The 17934-nt window shown below is 40.3% G+C and overlaps 1 protein-coding gene across 13 annotated transcripts in view; it reads right to left on the bottom strand.

Annotated features, from left to right (window-relative positions):
- LOC132394268 (zinc finger protein 420-like) overlaps positions 1-8876 on the bottom strand; it is a 74780-nt gene extending 65904 nt beyond the window's left edge. For 8 of the 13 annotated variants that reach the window (XM_059970189.1, XM_059970185.1, XM_059970183.1 and 5 more), the window contains exon 1: positions 6687-8876. In XM_059970189.1, the coding sequence (XP_059826172.1) occupies positions 7173-8630 (1458 nt within the window). In that variant the 5' untranslated portion in view covers positions 8631-8876 and the 3' untranslated portion in view covers positions 6687-7172. Of the gene's footprint in view, positions 1-4554; positions 5496-6686 lie in introns of those variants that run through there. The other 5 variants (XM_059970190.1, XM_059970182.1, XM_059970191.1 and 2 more) reach the window with 3 other exon arrangements.
- Positions 8877-17934: the final 9058 nt, after the last annotated feature.

Below are 17934 nucleotides of genomic sequence, written 5' to 3'. Positions count from 1 at the left end.
AGGAAATAAGGGCAGGAATTATAAAGGATTGCCAGGATGTTGCACAATTATTAGAGTGTTTGAACTATTAGGAGAGGTGGGACCGACTTGTTTGTCTTCTTTGGAATGTCAGAACCTGACGGGAAACAACAGGATTATGAGGTGGAAAATTATGAGAGACATAATAGTCAGAATAGTTTTCCCAGGGTAGAGATTTGCAATTCTAGAGGGAATAACTTTAAGTTCGGAGTGGGAGTGAGTTTAAAGAAGATGTGCGGCTCACGTTTTTAGACAGAGTGGGGTGGGTGCTTGGAACGGGCTGCCAGATTTAAAGAAGGAAGGACGTACGATGTTTTTAGATCGACACATGAGTATGTAAGAGTGGAACGACATGGATGGAGAAAATCGCAGATGATGGAAATCCAAGTAACACATATAAAATGCTAGTAGAACTCAGTACAACAGGCAGCATTTACGGAAAAGAGTTAAATCGACATTTTGGGTGAGTCACTTCATCAGGACTGGAGAAAAAAAACCGAAGATGAATCAGAGTTAGATTGTGGGGAGAAGGCTGGAAGGGACACAGGGTGCGTGATAGGTGGAGTGGGGGGGGTGTGGGTATGGGTGTGATGAAGTAAAGACCTGGAACGTTGATCTGTGAAAGAGTTACTGGGCTAGAGAAAGTCTAGCTTTTTGCTGTGAACCCATTCAGGGTAAAAAAGTTGCATTCATTAGCCTATATGCCGCAACTATATTCAAGGTTGAATGTTTCCCTCAATTACCTCACAATTACTTAACTGACTACCAACTATATGTTGGTTCAGACATATATGCTTTGGTAAATAATAACCTCGATAAATCTTCCTCAACAGAGCTTCCTCAAGAATCTGCTTCCAAAGCACTTAACCTTTTTCTAATGGATTTAAATTTAACTGATGTGTGGAGGGTGCATAATCCATCTGCTAAAGACTATACCTTCTTCTTCACAAGACATAAAACTTTCTCTCAGATAGATTACATTCTTATATCCCCCAGATTGCTGCCTTTGGTACATTCAATAGAATTTTTGCCCAGACATCTATCCGATCACAACCCAGTCTACTTTATCTACTTTTCCATATCTACTTTTAATTACGGCAGAATTAAAAATAAGGCTACTCGGTGGAGGTTTAACTCCACCATTCTAAAAAAACTGACGAATTTCTAACACAACTGAGAACAAAACTGACGGAATTTATAAATTTAAATAAAAAGTGTCTCAGATATGACAATGATTTGGGCCTCCATCAAGGGTTTCTTACGAAATTAACACCATATGGTTCAGTTCCCACCTACATAAAAGCTGGTTTCAAAAGATTTCCACCCTAGAAGAACAATGTAAGGTTTTGGAGAATGATCTCAAAAGGAGATACACATTACTAAAAGAAAACGAGCTCAAAACAAAACAGGCAGAATTCAATGACTTATTAAGAAGCAGGGCAGAATATATGATTTAGATAACCAAACATAAGTATTATGCAGAAGGCAGCAGACCGAGCCATCTTTTGGCACAAATGCTCAAACAACAGGAAGCTAAAAGGTCTATACCAGCGATCTGATGCGCTAAACATGGCGTAGTATCTTCAACAGAGGACATAAATGAGACATTCAAGAATTAAAGAACTTCATACAAGTGGCTCAGTTCCTTCGGAGAATGACTTCACAGATTTCTTCAGTGGATTAGACCTCCCTACGTGGTCATTAGAGGACACCAAAACTCTGGAGACTCCCCTATTACATTGGATGAGCTACTTAAAGCAGTCAAAGCTACATATAAGGGCCATATGCCAGGTATAGACGGCATACCTGTGGAACTTTACCTTGCACTTTGGGATATTCTTGGACCAGTATGGTTAGAAACATTAAATTATGCTTTTGGTAATGGCACTTTCCATAGAGATCTAAACACAGCCCTGATCACAGTTATACCTAAGACTGGTAAGGACCCCTTGGAGTGTGCCAATTACTGTCCAATCTCCTTGATAAATGCCAACCTCAAGATATTTTCTAAAGTCTTAGTCAGTAGACTCGAGACAGTAGTTGGGAAAAAAAATTAGCCCAGATCAAACGGGCTTTATCAGGGGATGTCTCTCATCTGATAATATTCGCCAGCTCTTACACATAATGAGTGCAGCACATAAATTCCCGCCAGCCTGTGGCCTGCTATTTCTAGATGCTAAAAAGCCTTCGATCACCTAGAATGCCCATATCTTTGGAGAGTTCTAAAAGAATTTAAGTTTGGCGACAAATTTATCAATATGATTCGAACACAGTATGCTAATCCTTCAGCACGGGCATGTGTGGGAGGACGTTTCTCAGAGTTATTTGACATAGGACGGGGCACATGACAAGAGGACCTTCTGTCTCCTTCAATTTTTGCTATATCTATTGAACCGCTTGCACATTTAATTAGAAACTCTCCCCAGATCTCCCATTACAATAGGTACAACATCATGCTCACTTTACGCTGACAACACACGTTTATATGGCAAATGTTCAACAAACTCTTCACTATGTTTTAAAAACACTGGAGCAATTTGGATTTCTTTCAGGATGCAAAGTTAATTTGTCAAAATCAACACTGATGCTGATTAATACAGAAAAAAGTAAGGTATTTCTCCCTCCCCAGATTAAGGTTACAAAAGAAGTCCTCCACTTGGGTATTAAAGTTAATACTCCCCTAGCATCTGTGGCTAAAACAAATTACTCTTTAATTTAAAAGAAAATAGAAGATATTAATAGATGGAGACCAGCCGGCATCAGTCACAGCCCGTATATCAGTCATTAAAATGAACATCTTACCCTGCATTAATTTTATCAGCTCAATGATCCCACTTGCGCTTCCAGCAGAATATTGGCAAAAACTGGACTCCTTACTATGATGCTATGCTTGGAATGGTAAACGACCCAATATAAAGTGACCAGCTCTACAATTCAGAAAGTCGGATGGGGGATTGGCATGTCCAAATTTTAAACTGTATCCCTGGGCATCTGTATTAAAAAGTCTTAGCTATTGGATGGAGGAGGATAAAGTTTTGTCATGGAAAAATATAGAAAAGAGCTAATAGCACGAATAAGGTTGAAGGACTTTCTCCTTATAGGTATGTCTACTGTAAAATGTGATTTGTATTACAGTCCAATTTTAACCCATATGCTACAAGTGTTTAGAGCAGCAGAAAAATTCCTAAAATTTAAAAGCATATGGTGCAAATCACCTCCAATATGGAACAATAATCATTTTCTTTCTGGGGGAAACTATTCACTAACAGAACTTGGAAGGATAAAGGTATTACTACTCTTCAAGATATTAATAGGGCAAGTACTATCAAGAACTGGTATCTCGATACAATATTGATAAACATTCTCTTTCTTCTACTTTGGAGTAAGATCAGCTTAGAAAGCCTACGGGGTTCCCTGGGGGTCAGATTTAAAGGACCACCCCATTTTAAGTTGGATACAGAGTTCTTCAAGACAAATAGTGTCATATATCTATGATAAAGTAAACTCCCAGAAATATATGCCCACATCAGGAATGAAAGCCTGGGATAGGGACATATCTGAACTGGGACAAAACTTAGACTGGGATGCAGTTTGGAATAATGCTGCCATTGCTTCAAAAAACCCAAATCATCCGTATATACACTTGAAATTTTGTCATAGAGCATATCTAACCCGAGAATTAGACATCAAATGGGACTGGTTCCTGACCTATATTGCTCATTTTGCCCCCACAGAACCATTGGCTCTTTTATACATGTTATATGGGAATTTCCAGGGGTTTTTGGTTTGTGGGGGAAGTTCTTACAGAACTAAGGGGGACACCGCTGCACATCTTCTAAATGAAGACTCCCACCTTTCCCTTACAGGAAAAAATAACACACAAAATCTGGCTAGCAGGCTTGACTGCAGCTAATAAGATTGTAGTCCAGCATTGGAAACCTCCTCATGATATTTCGAGTACTCACTGGCTTTGAGCTTTTTGGACATTGCTTACCTGGAATTATTGTCAGCAAGAGTAAATGATGCACGACCAAACACAGTCTTAATGTGGACAAATTTGATAACAAACTTAAAAGATCTTCTGTTAAAATAGGAATGTTCTGCCTGTTTGTGCACTACCATTCAGTTGGTTGGTGAAGGGGAAAGGGGTGGGGGGGAGAGAGAGGGGTGGAGAGGGGATGGCGATGAGGGTTGGGGGTGGTGGCTGGGTTAAACAGCTCAAAATGTAATCGGCAACTGGTTGTATTGAATGTAATTTGTTGGTGTTGCAATAAAAATTAGTGATAAAAAAGCTGAACAGGTGTGTATATGCAATTGTGATGAAAAAAAAACAGACCAGAAAACTTAAATGAGAGGCCAACTCAGAAAAATGAATCATCACTATGGAAGAAAACATTAACCAGTGGAATGAGTATGACCTTCCATGGGAGACATCCCACTGATCTGAGCAGACGAGATGTTGATAAGGGAGCATCGAGCACCTGACTGAGAGTTGGAGACCTCTTCCCAGTGTCACATACATGCAACCCTGTAAAAGTATCAGCAACAATAGAACAATATAAACATAACTTATATAGAACACAACAATAGAACAATATAAAAATAAAGTCCCCAAACTTCTTCGAGCTCAGGTGGCAAGAGTTACAGTCTACGGTGGTATGTCAGAAAAGTTCAATTCAAATGCACAGAATTGTTATTATTGTTATGAGGGAGATATTTGTAATCCAAAGGCAATGTTGTGAGAAGGCAACTACGTTGATATTCCACAGATTCTATGACAGCAATACAAAATAACAATAGCAGTAGGTTTTATCTCCAAAGTTGTTCCACTCCACACACGAATTCAGCTATGGGACATCCCAAGGTGGTGGCTACAGGATATTCAAACAGAATCCACACATGGTTTATCACCAACAGTAGCTCATCACAAAGGGAACCACCACCCAAGCAAGAGTCAAGACACCAGTAGATTCCACAAGGTTACCCCAATCACACACAACGTGATAGCCACTTATCCAGTTCCACGACATACGAAATAACTCCAATAGTGATTTGCCACAGGGGTGCCTTTCTTCAGTGAACTACCACACCCAAAGGGTAAACACACACGTGGTATTCACAAAAGTTTTCCCCTCACCAGAGAACCCACACCTGTAGATTAACTGAGTGACAATCATACTTTTGTAGCAAATGGAAACAAACTCACCCTCAAGGGCTACTTGGAGAGAGTCCAAACAGTGATCTCTTGGTCACTAGATTTCTTCTGTTTCAAACCTTCCTCTCCTCTTCTCTGCAAACTTTTTCTAGTTGCAGAAAACTTGTGAGAGTCATTTATCAATACTCAGGATCGATCTCAACTCACCCCTTTTGGGCTACTGAAAGTTTAAACCAGCGACCGACTCACTGGTGTCTTCCATTGACCGAATCCATCTTGACTCTAACTGTGCATGTCTGTGTCCTTGTAAAAAGTAAACAAGCTGCAGAGAAACCATAACATTTGATTCTCCATCAAATAACTCCACCTCTCTCTCTCCCTCTGGAGCAGCTCAAACAAGTGTCCAAAAGTCAATCTCATTCTCTCGGCGTTTTAAAGTGACAGTCCACAGTAAAAACTAACCCTAAGGGTACATAACACCAGAAACAGAAAAGTTCCTTGCAGAAATACAGGACAAGGTGATTAACAAAAAGAGAAACAAAAATCAAAAACACATACAATACAAACAAACAAGGTAGTAAGTGTGGAAGATGTGCCAAGAGAAACCAGACACAATCCAACACATTCCAGGATCCTGCAGCAGTTTAACTCAATCTGATTACTCAAACGCATCTCTCCCATTTCACGCACATCTGCTCTCACCCCATCCTCCCATCACCACCCTAGGGATAGGGATCCCCTTGTCCTCACCTACCACCCCACCGCCCTCCAGGTCCAACATATAATTCTCCATAACTTCCTCCACCTCCAACCGGATCCCACCACCAAGCACATCTTTCTGCTTTCCACAGGGATTGCTCCCTACGCGACTCCCTTGTCAATTCATTCCCCCCCCCCCATCCCTTCCCACTGCAGAGGCCCAGACAGTCCTTCCAGGTGAGGTGACACTTCACCTGTGGGTCGCTGTATGATATACTGCGTCCAGTGCTCCTGGTGTGGCCTTCCATATATTGGTGAGACCCGACGCAGACCGGGAGTGTTTCACTGAACACCTGTGCTCAGTCCGCCAGAGAAAGCAGGATCTCCCAGTGGCCACACATTTCAATTCCACGTCCCATTCCCATTCTGATATGTCTATCCATGGCCTCCTCTATTGTCAAAATGAAGCCACACTCCAGTTGGAGGAACACCACCTTATATTTCGTGTGGGTAGCCACCAACCTGATGGCATTTCTCTAACTTCCTTTAATGCCCCTTCCCCTTCTTACCCCATCCCTTATTTATTATGTTTCCCTTTTCTTTTCTCTCTCTACCCCTCTCACAATCACTCCTTGCTTGCTCTCCATCTTCCTTTGGTGCTCCCCTCTCCCTAGGCCCCCTGTCCCATGATCCTGTCTCTCTCCAGCCTTGTATCCCTTTTGCCAATCGCCTTTCCAGCTCTTAGCTTCATCTCTTCCCCTCCTGTCTTCTCCTATCATTTCGGATCACCCCATCCCCCTTTCAAATCTCTTACCATCTCTTCTTTCAGTTAGTCCTGACGAAGGATCTCGGCTTGAAACGTCGACTGTATTTCTTCCTATAGATGCTGCCTGGCCTGCTGTGTTCCACCAGCATTTTGTGTGTGTTGCTTGAATTTCCAACATCTGCAGATTTCCTCGCGTTTGCATTTTTAAATTATAAAGCTCAATCGTTTAATCACATATTGTGTACTGTTTGTTACTTCGGGGTACTGATTTGTAACAGGGGACACATCACGCAGCATCCACCCAAATGAGATTTCTTAAGTTTGGCCTGGCTGGGGGGCTATTACCCCCTATATTAAACTTCTAGCTGAAGCTAGTTACATAAGGATAGATGACTGAGTGAATCGCTTCCCACATTCACAGCAATGTGAATTCACACTCACCATCACACTCTCCCCAGTGTGAACTCAATGATGCACATTTGTTTGATTTGGCTGAGTGAAATTCTTCTCAAAGTCTGAGCAGGAGATTGGCCTCTACTCAGTGTGAACTCGCTGGTGTCTCTGTAGTTGACATGACTGAATGAATCCCTTCCCACACACTGAGCAGGTGAATGGCTTCTCCCCAGTGTGAACTCGCTGGTGTCTCTGTAGGTGGGATGACTGATTGAATCCTTTCCCACAGTCAGAGCAGGTGAACGGCCTCTCCCCAGTATGAACTCTCTGATGTACCTTCAGCTTAGATGACCGAGTGAATCCCTTCCCACAGTATGAACAGGTGAATGGCCACTCCCCAGTGTGAACTCGCTGGTGTGCCAGTAGTTGGGATGAACAAGTGAATCCCTTCCCACATTCTGAGCAAGTGAATGGTCTCTCCCCAGTATGAACTGACTGGTGTGCCAGTAGTTCGGATGACCGAGTGAATCCCTTCCCACAGTCTGAGCAGGTGAATGGCCTCTCCCCAGTGTGAACTCGCTTGTGTCTCTGCAGTTGAGATGACTGTGTGAATCCCTTCCCACACACTGAGCAGGTGAATGGCCTCTCGCCAGTGTGAACTCTCTGATGTATCTTCAGTTGAGAAGATGAAGTGAATCCCTTCCCACAGTCTGAGCAGGTAAAAGGCTTCTCTCCAGTGTGAACTCGCTGATGTACCTTCAGTTGAGATGACCGAGTGAATCCCTTCCCACAGTCTGAGCAGGTGAATGGCCTCTCCCCAGTGTGAACTGACTGGTGTGCTTGCAGGCTAGCTATCTGTGTGAATCCCTTACCACAGTCTGAGCAGGTGAATGGCCTCTCCCCATTGTGAACTCGCTGATGCACCTTCAGTTGAGATGACGAAGTGAATCCCTTCTCACAGTCTGAGCAGGTGAACGGCCTCTCCCCAGTGTGAACTGACTGGTGTGCTTGTAGGTTAGCTAACTGAGTGAATCCCTTCCCACAGTCTGAGCAGGTGAACGGCCTCTCTCCAGTGTGAACTCGCTGATGTACCTTCAGCTTAGATGAGCAAGTGAACCCCTTCCCACAGTCTGAGCAGGTAAACGGCCTCTCTCCGGTGTGAACTCGCTGATGTACCTTCAGTTGAGATGATTCAGTGAATCCCTTCCCACAGTCTGAGCAAGTGAATGGCCACTCACCGGTGTGAACTGACTGGTGTCTCAGTAACTGAGATGACAAAGTGAATCCCTTCCCACAGTCTGAGCAGGTGAATGGCCACGCTCCGGTGTGAACTGACTGGTGTCTCAGTAACTGAGATGACAAAGTGAATCCCTTCCCACAGTCTGAGCATGTGAACGGCCTCTCCCCAGTGTGAACTGACTGGTGTACCTTCAGTTGGGATGAGCAAGTGAATCCCTTCCCACAATCTGAGCAGGTGAATGGCCTCTCTCCAGTGTGAACTCTCTGATGTACCTTCAATTTACATGACTGAATGAATACCTTCCCACAGTCAGAGCAGGTGAATGGGCGCTCTCCGGTGTGAACTCGCTGGTGAGCCATTAGGTCAGATGACTGAGTGAGTCCTTCCCCACAAATTCAGCAGATGACCAACCTCTGTCCAGTGTGAACTGACTGCTGTGTCCACAGGTGGGAAGACCGACTGAATCCCTTCTCACACACAGAACAGGTGAATGGCCTTGTCCAGTGTGAACTTGCTGAAATACCTTCAGTTGAGATGACCCAGTGAATCCACTCCCACTGTCTGAGCAGATGAATGGTTCCCCCACCCCCCCGTGTAAAATGACGGGCATACCAGTCGGTCAGATGATCAACTGAATCCCTGCCCACAGTCTGAGCAGGAAGAATGGTTGATTGAATCCCTTGCTCCACTTCTTAAATATCTGAACAGAGACAGCAAAACTGGCGTGTTGCGTTCGAGATTCCCGGAGACAAATTCCTTGTCATTTTTAACCTGTAAAAAGATTTACAAAATCCATCAATACGTATAGGACAACATTTCAGATGAGATCACTTGAGTTGTCAAGGCATGATCTGGCATCACACTGTTACAGTGAATTTTAACCTAAGTTGGAGAGAGAAATCATTTTCTAACTGGGCACAGTGCTGGTATCTGGAATGATCATAAAACTCTCTGATGCCCTTCCTGTCTCTATAAGAGTGGGACATTTCTGCCATCTCCAATCTGTGACCTGGCTCAGTTTGACTCTCTCCATTGGTATTATTCCCTGTTCCCACTGAGCTGCATGGGTTCCTGTTCCCACAGTAGCTGAAACACTCTCACACAAATAGCCAGCAGTGCATTCCACACACCCACCACTCTCTGTGTGAAAAACTTACCCATGACATCCCCTTGGTTCCTATTTCCAAGCAGCTTAAAACTATGCCCCTCGTGTTAGCCATTTCAGCCCTGGGAAAATATCTCTGGCTATCTACACAATCAATGCCCCTCATCATCTTATACAGGTAGTCCTCGAGTTATGAACGTCCGACTTACTGACAATTCATACTTACGCACTGAGGAAGGAGAATGCTGTCCGCCATTTTAAGTCGTTGCTGTTGACACTGTGTTAAGTGTGTAACTTTGTATTTGGCTTAAATGTTTCTTAGCAAGATTCACCCTGACCCAGCACCTCCCCCCTAAACCCCCCAGTTCCGGTCAGCTGGTGGCTCAGTCAGATCAGCACTGGGCTTGAGAACGGAGGTTCCCGCGTTCGATCCAGTGACAGAACGCTCCCGTGCCGGGTTGATGTCAATCCAGTGACACCCGTACCATCTGTGCCGGGTTGATGTCGAGCTCACAACTTGACCTCGTAAAAAAAAAACACTGCCACCTGGAATATTCTGGAGGATCAAATACCCAAACCCAGCACAGCCCTCACTTGTCCCATTTAACCTGTGGACTTTAGGACCTGGGAAATTCAGTGCAGTAGTCCTTAGGAGCCAGCGGAGATTGGTACCCGCCGCCCACAGTGTTTTTGTTCCGTTGATGGGAAGCGATCAGAATTGAAAATGAAGTGGAAATAATCAAGCGTTTGGAAAGAGGTGAAACGCCATCAGTCATTGGAAAAGCATTAGGCTACAGTTGGTCAACGATTGGAACAATTTTAAAGTATAAAGTGAGAATAATGGAGCATGTGAAAGCCCCTGCCCCGATGAAAGCTACAATTATTACTAAGCAACGCAGTGGTTTAATTATTTGAATACATACGTTTCTTAAGTGTTTTATATGCATAGAAAGGTAATATTCCCAGCGAACTCGAACTGGCTCACAAAGCGGCGCGTGCCGGCATTGAGGCTGGTCGCAAAAAAGGCACCTTACTTCACCAGCAAGGGGAAAAGCCCTAGCGCGAGACGGGACTGTGATCCAGGGAGGGTGGGATCAGGAAGGCTTTAAAGTGAGGCCGTGAAGTTTGAATAAATTTCTTTCGCAACTGCACCTCGCCGAATCCGTGTTGTTATTTCAGCGCTGCATGTAACACACCGCTACAATAGGTGACCCCGATGGTCCAAACGATATTTGGGCCGAAGATGAACGACGCTGCATCTGTTCATGCAGTTTTGTTAAAAATGCCAAGCTTTTGGACACTGCGACCTCACCTATGATTCCAGCAAGCAGAAGCCCAATTCCACATTAGGCAGATAACCTTGGATGCCACGCGTTACTACTACCTGGTGAGCTCCCTCGACCAGGAAACAGCGGCCCAGGTTGAGGAGTTCATACAGTTGTCCCCAGCGGACGGCAAATACACAGAATTCAAAGCCTTGTTCATAAGGACTTTCGGACTCTCACGGCGCGAGCAGGCTGCCCGCTTACTGCACCTGCATGGTTTGGGGGATAAGCCACTGTCACCTTTGATGAATGAGATGCTCTCCTTGGAAAAAGGTCACACACCCTGCCTCATGTTTGAGCAGGCATTCCTGGAGCAGCTGCCTGAGGACATACGCCTGCTGCTGTCCGACGCGGATTTCAGTGACCTCCAGAAGGTGGCAGCCTGGGCGGACTTGCTGTGGAAAGCCAAGAAGGAGAGTGGTGCATCCGTCACAGGCTACAACACTGGACCGCTACCCTGTGCTGCACATTCAGGACTTTGCAACAAACCCGCATGGCACACGGATCTTCTCCAAGGTAGACTTCATCTGGGGATACCATCAAATCCCGATGCATTCAGACAATGTCCCCAAAACAGCACTTATCACCCCTTTTGGCCTTTTCGAGTTACTCCACATGCTGTTCAGCCAAAAGAATGCCGCACAGACATTTCAGCGGTTAATGGATACAGTGGGACGCGACCTGGACCTCGCTTTCATCTATTTTGACGACATCCTCATAACCAGCAGCAGTCGTCAGGAGCGTCTGTCCCACCTCCGTCAACTCTACGCCCGACTCAGTAAACATGACCTGATAATCAACCCGGCCAAATGCGTTCAGGCTTGACACCATCAATTTCCTGGGCCACAGGATTACTAAAGATGGGGCAACCCCTCTGCCTGCCAAGGTAGACGTGGTCTGCCATTTCCCCCAACCCAACACAATCAAAGGCCTTCAGGAATTCGTGGGTATGGTGAATTTCTACCACCGCTTCCTCCCTTCAGCTGCCTGAATCATGCTGTTCGCCCTGATGTCGGGTAAGGGCAAAGACATTACCAGGGACAAGGAGTCCGCCGCCGCTTTCATTAAAACCAAAGAAGCCTTAGCAAATGCCGCTATGCTAGTACACCCCAGAACCGACGTCCCTACCACCCTCACAGTGGACGCATCTAACACGGCAATCCGTGGAGTGCTGGAACAACTCATTGAGGGTCACGGGCAACCCCTGGTGTTTTTCGGCAACCACCTACGACCACCCGAGCTCAAATATAGTGCTTTCGACTGGGAACAGTTGGCGCTATACCTGGCAAACCGGCATTTCAGGTACTTCTTAGAAGGTAGGCCTTTCACCGTGTTCACGGACCACAAACCTCTTACCTTTGCGTTCAAGAAAGCATCCGGGGGTGGAGTTTCAAGATGGCGACGTAAACATCTGCCTTTTAGGCGCTCTGCATTTTTTCAACTATAATCACCCTTTAATCAAATCTTTTCGAACTTAATCATATGAGTTGATACTTTTGATTAACTTTTTTTTTCCTAAAACAATACTTGATTTAATCTTGTCAAACTTAAAATGGCTACAAGCAAGAAATCGTCTAAGGATCCTTTATCCATCGACGCAATTTCTCATCTTCTGGATGCTAAACTTGCAAGTTTGGAAAGCAGGCTAGAAAGTAAATTGGAAAGTAAACTGGCAAGTTTGGAAAATAAGCTTACCACGAAAATATCTGAACTTGAAGGAGTTGTTAGATCGCTTGATACTAAGCTTCAATCGCAGGCATCAGATATTCAGCGGCATGAAGATAAGATCACGACTCTTGAAAAATTAATTTGTGAAAAAGTACGTACAATTGAAGCGCTGGAGAAGAAGGTACATTCGACTGCTAAAACAATAGATCAGTATAAGTTTAAAATTACTGATCTCGAAAACCGATCTCGCAGACAGAATTTGCGAATCATCGGGTTCCCCGAAAAAGTTGAGTCCGGTGATTTAACTGAATTTTTATCTAAATTATTGTGGGAAATTTTCGGTGGTGAAGGTTTGCATACTAAACCTGTTATTGACCGCGCTCACAGAGTTGCGAGATTTTCGGCTGCGAGTGGCAAACCACGAGCTGTGATTGTTCGCCTTCACTATCCTCAGGAGAAAGAGCTTTTAATTCGATTAGCTCATAAAAAAGGTATGATTTCTCACAATAGCAACACATTTCGAATTGTTGAAGATTATTCATTCGAAGTAATGAGAGCGAGAATCGCTTTTAAACCAGTGATGGCAGAGATTCATTCGACTGGACTTAAACAAGCTTTAAGATATCCAGCGAATCTTAGAATTACGTTGAACGACAACAGTCAGCAATTTTTTAACACTCCGGAAGAAGCGAAGAAATTCGTTGAAGAATATCGATCTTCTAGTGCAAGTTGAACTATGTGTTATGCTGAAGATTTTTTGGAGAGAAGATGCCATTTCATTTTAAGTTTTAACCTATGAAGCTGGGTTATAACTTCTTACCCTGATCTACGGGTCTGGTTTCTTTTTTTTACTATCATCATCGTTTATAGATGCTCTTTTAATTTTTTATAATATCTTTTTTTTTATTCTTTTTTCTGTTTCTGATATACACGTTTATATTTTGTAATAAGGATTTACTTTTTTTAAGATGTCGTTTCTTCTTCCCATAAGACTTTGCTTTCTGTAAGCATTTATTTGTTTGCCTGCACTTGGAAATGGGACGAATGTTTTGGATTTTTTGGACTTTTTTTTATATATTGTAGTATCTATTAAATCTTTTTTTAATCCTATTTTGATAACTTTTTTTATTAAATTTTTTTAATAGATTGCTGAACTTACATTTATATTTTGTAATATGGCTTTTTCAAAATGTCGTTTCTTCTTCCCATAAGTCTTTGCTTTTGAAACGTCATTTTTCTTGTATTTGAACATGGATTTTTTTTTAAAGGTATATTACACTTTCAAATTTTAATGTTTATACTTTTTTTATTAATGATCGTTTGTTTTATTATATTATTTTTTTTATTCTGATTGATATATATTCTCTCTTTGCAACCCTATATTTAAATCTGGGTGTTATATAGTTTTTTTTAAATCTTTTTATGGAGCTGCCATCTTGAAATGGGGCTAATATTAGTGTTAGTTTATGCGCCTGCCGCTTGGCTTTCTTTCGAGGGGTGGGGGGAGGGGGGAGGGATCTTTTTTCACGCTTTTGCTTTTTATTTTTTTGCTTTTAGTTCATGGGCCGACTTCAAATTATTAATATTGGTGAGGTGTCATGTTCTCTGGTTGCTCCTGTATCATTTTTCCTTCTTCCTGAATTATGGGTTATGTGTTTTTTTTAACCTTTCATGATATTACAATTAATATTAGCATGATGGATAAGTCTATTAATTTTATTTCTTGGAATACTAATGGTTTAAATCATCCGATTAAACATAAAAAAAAATTAAATTATTCCATAGACTAAATGCAAATATTATCTTTGTACAGGAGACCCATATTAGGAGGGAGGATAATCAACACTTTTTTAGGTTCTGGCAGGGTCAACAATTTCATTCGAATTGTACGGCTATAATTAGGGGTGTGTCTATTTTTATAGACCCCTCAATTTCGTTTATACATCATGAAATTATATCTGATCCACAGGGCAGATTTTTGTTGATTACTGGTTCACTTTTTAACCAAAAAGTGGCTTTAGTTAATATTTACGCTCCAAATTTTGACTGCCCTGATTTTTTTAAACGTTTATTTACTGCCCTTCCTAATCTAAATGAATGTATGTTGATAATGGGTGGAGATTTCAATTGTTGTTTGAATCCTTTGATGGATAGGTCTAAACCTATTCGAACTCTTCCGAATAGATCAGCTTTACTTATTAACTCTTTTATGGTTGATTCGGGAATTACTGAAATATGGCGGTTTTTGAACCCTAAACATAAAGAATTCTTGTTTTTTTCACATGTATATCATAGTTATTCTAGAATTGATTATTTTCTTATCGATCATCGTTTATTAGCAGATGTTATTGATTGTAAATATGATTCTATTGCTATTTCGGATCATGCACCTTTGAAGTTATCTATCAAGATTTCGGACTCTTTCATTAATACTAGATCTTGGAGACTCAACGCTACTTTGCTTCAAGATCCAGAATTTATTGCCTTCATAAAACAGCAAATTGACTTATTTTTTTCAACAAACTATACCGAAGAGATTGACAGAGGAATACTTTGGGACTCTTTTAAGGCTTTTATTCGTGGACAAATTATCTCATATTCTGCTGGTAAAAGAAAACAAAGATATTTAGATATAGCTTTATTGGTGGATAAAATTAAAGAAATTGTTAAGATTTATTCCGTTACTCCTACCAAGGAACTTTATAAGAAGAGAGTTGAACTGCAAATGGAACATAGCTTACTGTTATCTTCTTCAATTGAGAATCAATTAATTAAGACCAGGGCTCAATTTTATATTCATAGTGATCGAACTGGTAAATTGTTAGCTAATCAATTAAAAGCTATTTCGACTAAGCGACAAATTATTAAAATTTGTAAACAAGACGGTAATCTGACTACTGATCATAAAGAAATTAATAATTTTTATATTATTTTTTATAAATCTTTTTTATAAATTTTATAAGATTTTTATAAATCTTTATATCAATCAGAATTTGATGGTGATCTGTCTATGATGGATAATTTTTTTAACAATTTGAATATTCCCAAACTGACAGATGAAGATTGAAGTTTATTTGATGCTCCTATTTCTATGGCTGAGGTAGGAGAGGCTATTTCATCGATGAATTCAGGGAAAGCTCCTGGCCCTGATGGTTATGTTATAGAATTGTTTAAAACTTTTTCTTCTTTGCTTTCCCCTTGGCTAAGTGAAATCTTTAATGATGCATTTATTAAGAAGAGACTACCCCAGTCTTTTTATGAAGCTACTATTTCTTTAATTCTTAAAAAAGATAAAGATCCTACTTTATGTGCATCTTATCGCCCTATATCGTTACTAAATGTAGACTCTAAGATTCTTACAAAAATTTTAGCTATTAGGTTAGAAAAGGTACTATCACAGGTTATTTCAGGAGATCAAACTGGTTTCATTAGGAACCGATACTCCTTTTTTAATGTTAGAAAATTGATTAATATAATTTACACTTCCTCACCCACAACCCCAGAATCTGTTATTTCATTAGATGCTGAAATAGCTTTTGATAGAGTTGAATGGACATACTTATTTAATGCCTTGAAGAATTTTAATTTTAGTTCTAATTTTATATCATGGATTAAATTAATATATTATAAACCTGTTGCTTCTGTTCTTACAAATAATTATAGATCCTCTTTTTTTCAATTATCTCGTGGTACAGTCCTTTATTATTTAATATTGCATTAGAACCTTTAGCCATTGCTATTCGTGAATCCCCTAATATTTTTGGTATTACCCGTAATGAGAAATTATACAAGTTATCGCTCTATGCCGATGACTTGTTGTTATATATTTCTGATCCTGATAATTCTATTCCCGCTATTCTATCCTTGTTGGTTCAATTTGGTAGTTTTTCTGGTTACAAATTAAATTTGGATAAGAGTGAACTCTTCCGTTTAAATGCACAAACTTTACTGAATGACAGGATACCATTTAAAATTGTTACTGATAATTTTATTTATTTAGGTATAAAAATTACCAAGAAATATAAAGATTTATTCAGATTGAATTTTTTACCTATGCTTCATCAAATTCAACAACTTACTACTAGATGGTCTCCTTTATCCCTATCATTGGTTGGTCGGATCAATGCTGTTAAAATGATGATTTTACCGAAATTTTTATATTTATTTCAAGCCTTACCAACTTTTATTCCTAAGTCTTTTTTTGATAGCATTGATTCAAAAATTTCCTCATTTGTGTGGCAAAATAAAAACCCCAGATTAAGTAAAAGACAGTTACAGAAATCTAAAAAAGATGGTGGTTTAGCTTTACCCAATTTTAGATTTTACTATTGGGCGAATAATATTCGGAATTTATTATACTGGAAATTAGATTTAGATTTACCATTGTGCCCACAGTGGGTAAATTTAGAATGTAATGATACACAAGGATATTCTCTATTTTCTGTTTTTGGTTCTTCTCTCCCTGTTGATTTAGTTAAACTTAATAAACAGATATCTAACCCTATTGTCAAACATACATTACGAATTTGGTTTCAATTTCGTAAATTTTTTACTCTAAAAAACTTCGTTCTTGATAGCCCTATCTTACTTAATTTTTTCTTTAAACACTCTTTAACAGATATATGGAAAAGGAAAGGTATAATATGTTTTCGCGATCTTTTTTCTGAAGGTAGTTTGATGTCTTTTGATCAACTTTCTAACAAATTTAAATTACCTAAATCTAATTTTTTTAGATATTTACCAATTAGAAACTTTTTGTATAAAGTTTTACCATCCTTTCCTAATTCAACTTTGATAGATTTTTCAGATATGATTTTAACTTTAAATCCCTGTCAGAAGAGATTAGTGGCTCTTATTTATAATATGATTATGAAGATACAACCAGAGATATCAAGTAGAATTAAACAGGAATGGGAAAAAGAACTTCAATACAATATTTCAACGGAAAAATGGGAAAAAAATTTACAAATGGTTAATTCTTCTTCTATATGTGCTAAACATGCTTTAATACAATTTAAGGTTGTACATAGAGCTCATATGTCTAAAGATAAGCTTGCTCGGTTTTATTCTCATGTTAATCCTCAATGTGACAGATGTCATTTAGATGTGGCTTCATTGACCCACATGTTTTGGTCATGTCCTACTTTATATAATTATTGGAAGGACATATTTGCTACCATTTCCTCAATTTGGAATATTGATTTACAACCTCATTTTATCACTGCAATTTTTGGTATACCAAATGAAGATGATAGTCAATTCTCCCCTTCAATTAGACGAATGATTGCCTTTGTAACATTAATGGCCAGGAGATCTATATTACAACATTGGAAAGAAGTAAATCCTCCTACCACATTTCAGTGGTTCTCTCAAACTATTTCTTGTTTAAGTTTAGAAAAAATTAGAAGTTCTATTTTTGATTCATCAATTAAATTTGAAGAAACTTGGGGACCGTTCATTCAACACTTTCATATGAATTAATTTGACTTCTTCCAGACCTTTACTCTTATTATTCTTGTTCTGGTATGGAGTTCCGGAGTTTTTGACACTATCATATACATATAA

This window comes from Hypanus sabinus, chromosome 5, assembly GCF_030144855.1.
Source record: "Hypanus sabinus isolate sHypSab1 chromosome 5, sHypSab1.hap1, whole genome shotgun sequence".
Taxonomy (NCBI): domain Eukaryota; kingdom Metazoa; phylum Chordata; class Chondrichthyes; order Myliobatiformes; family Dasyatidae; genus Hypanus; species Hypanus sabinus.
This window is presented reverse-complemented; position numbering and strand designations above follow the sequence as displayed.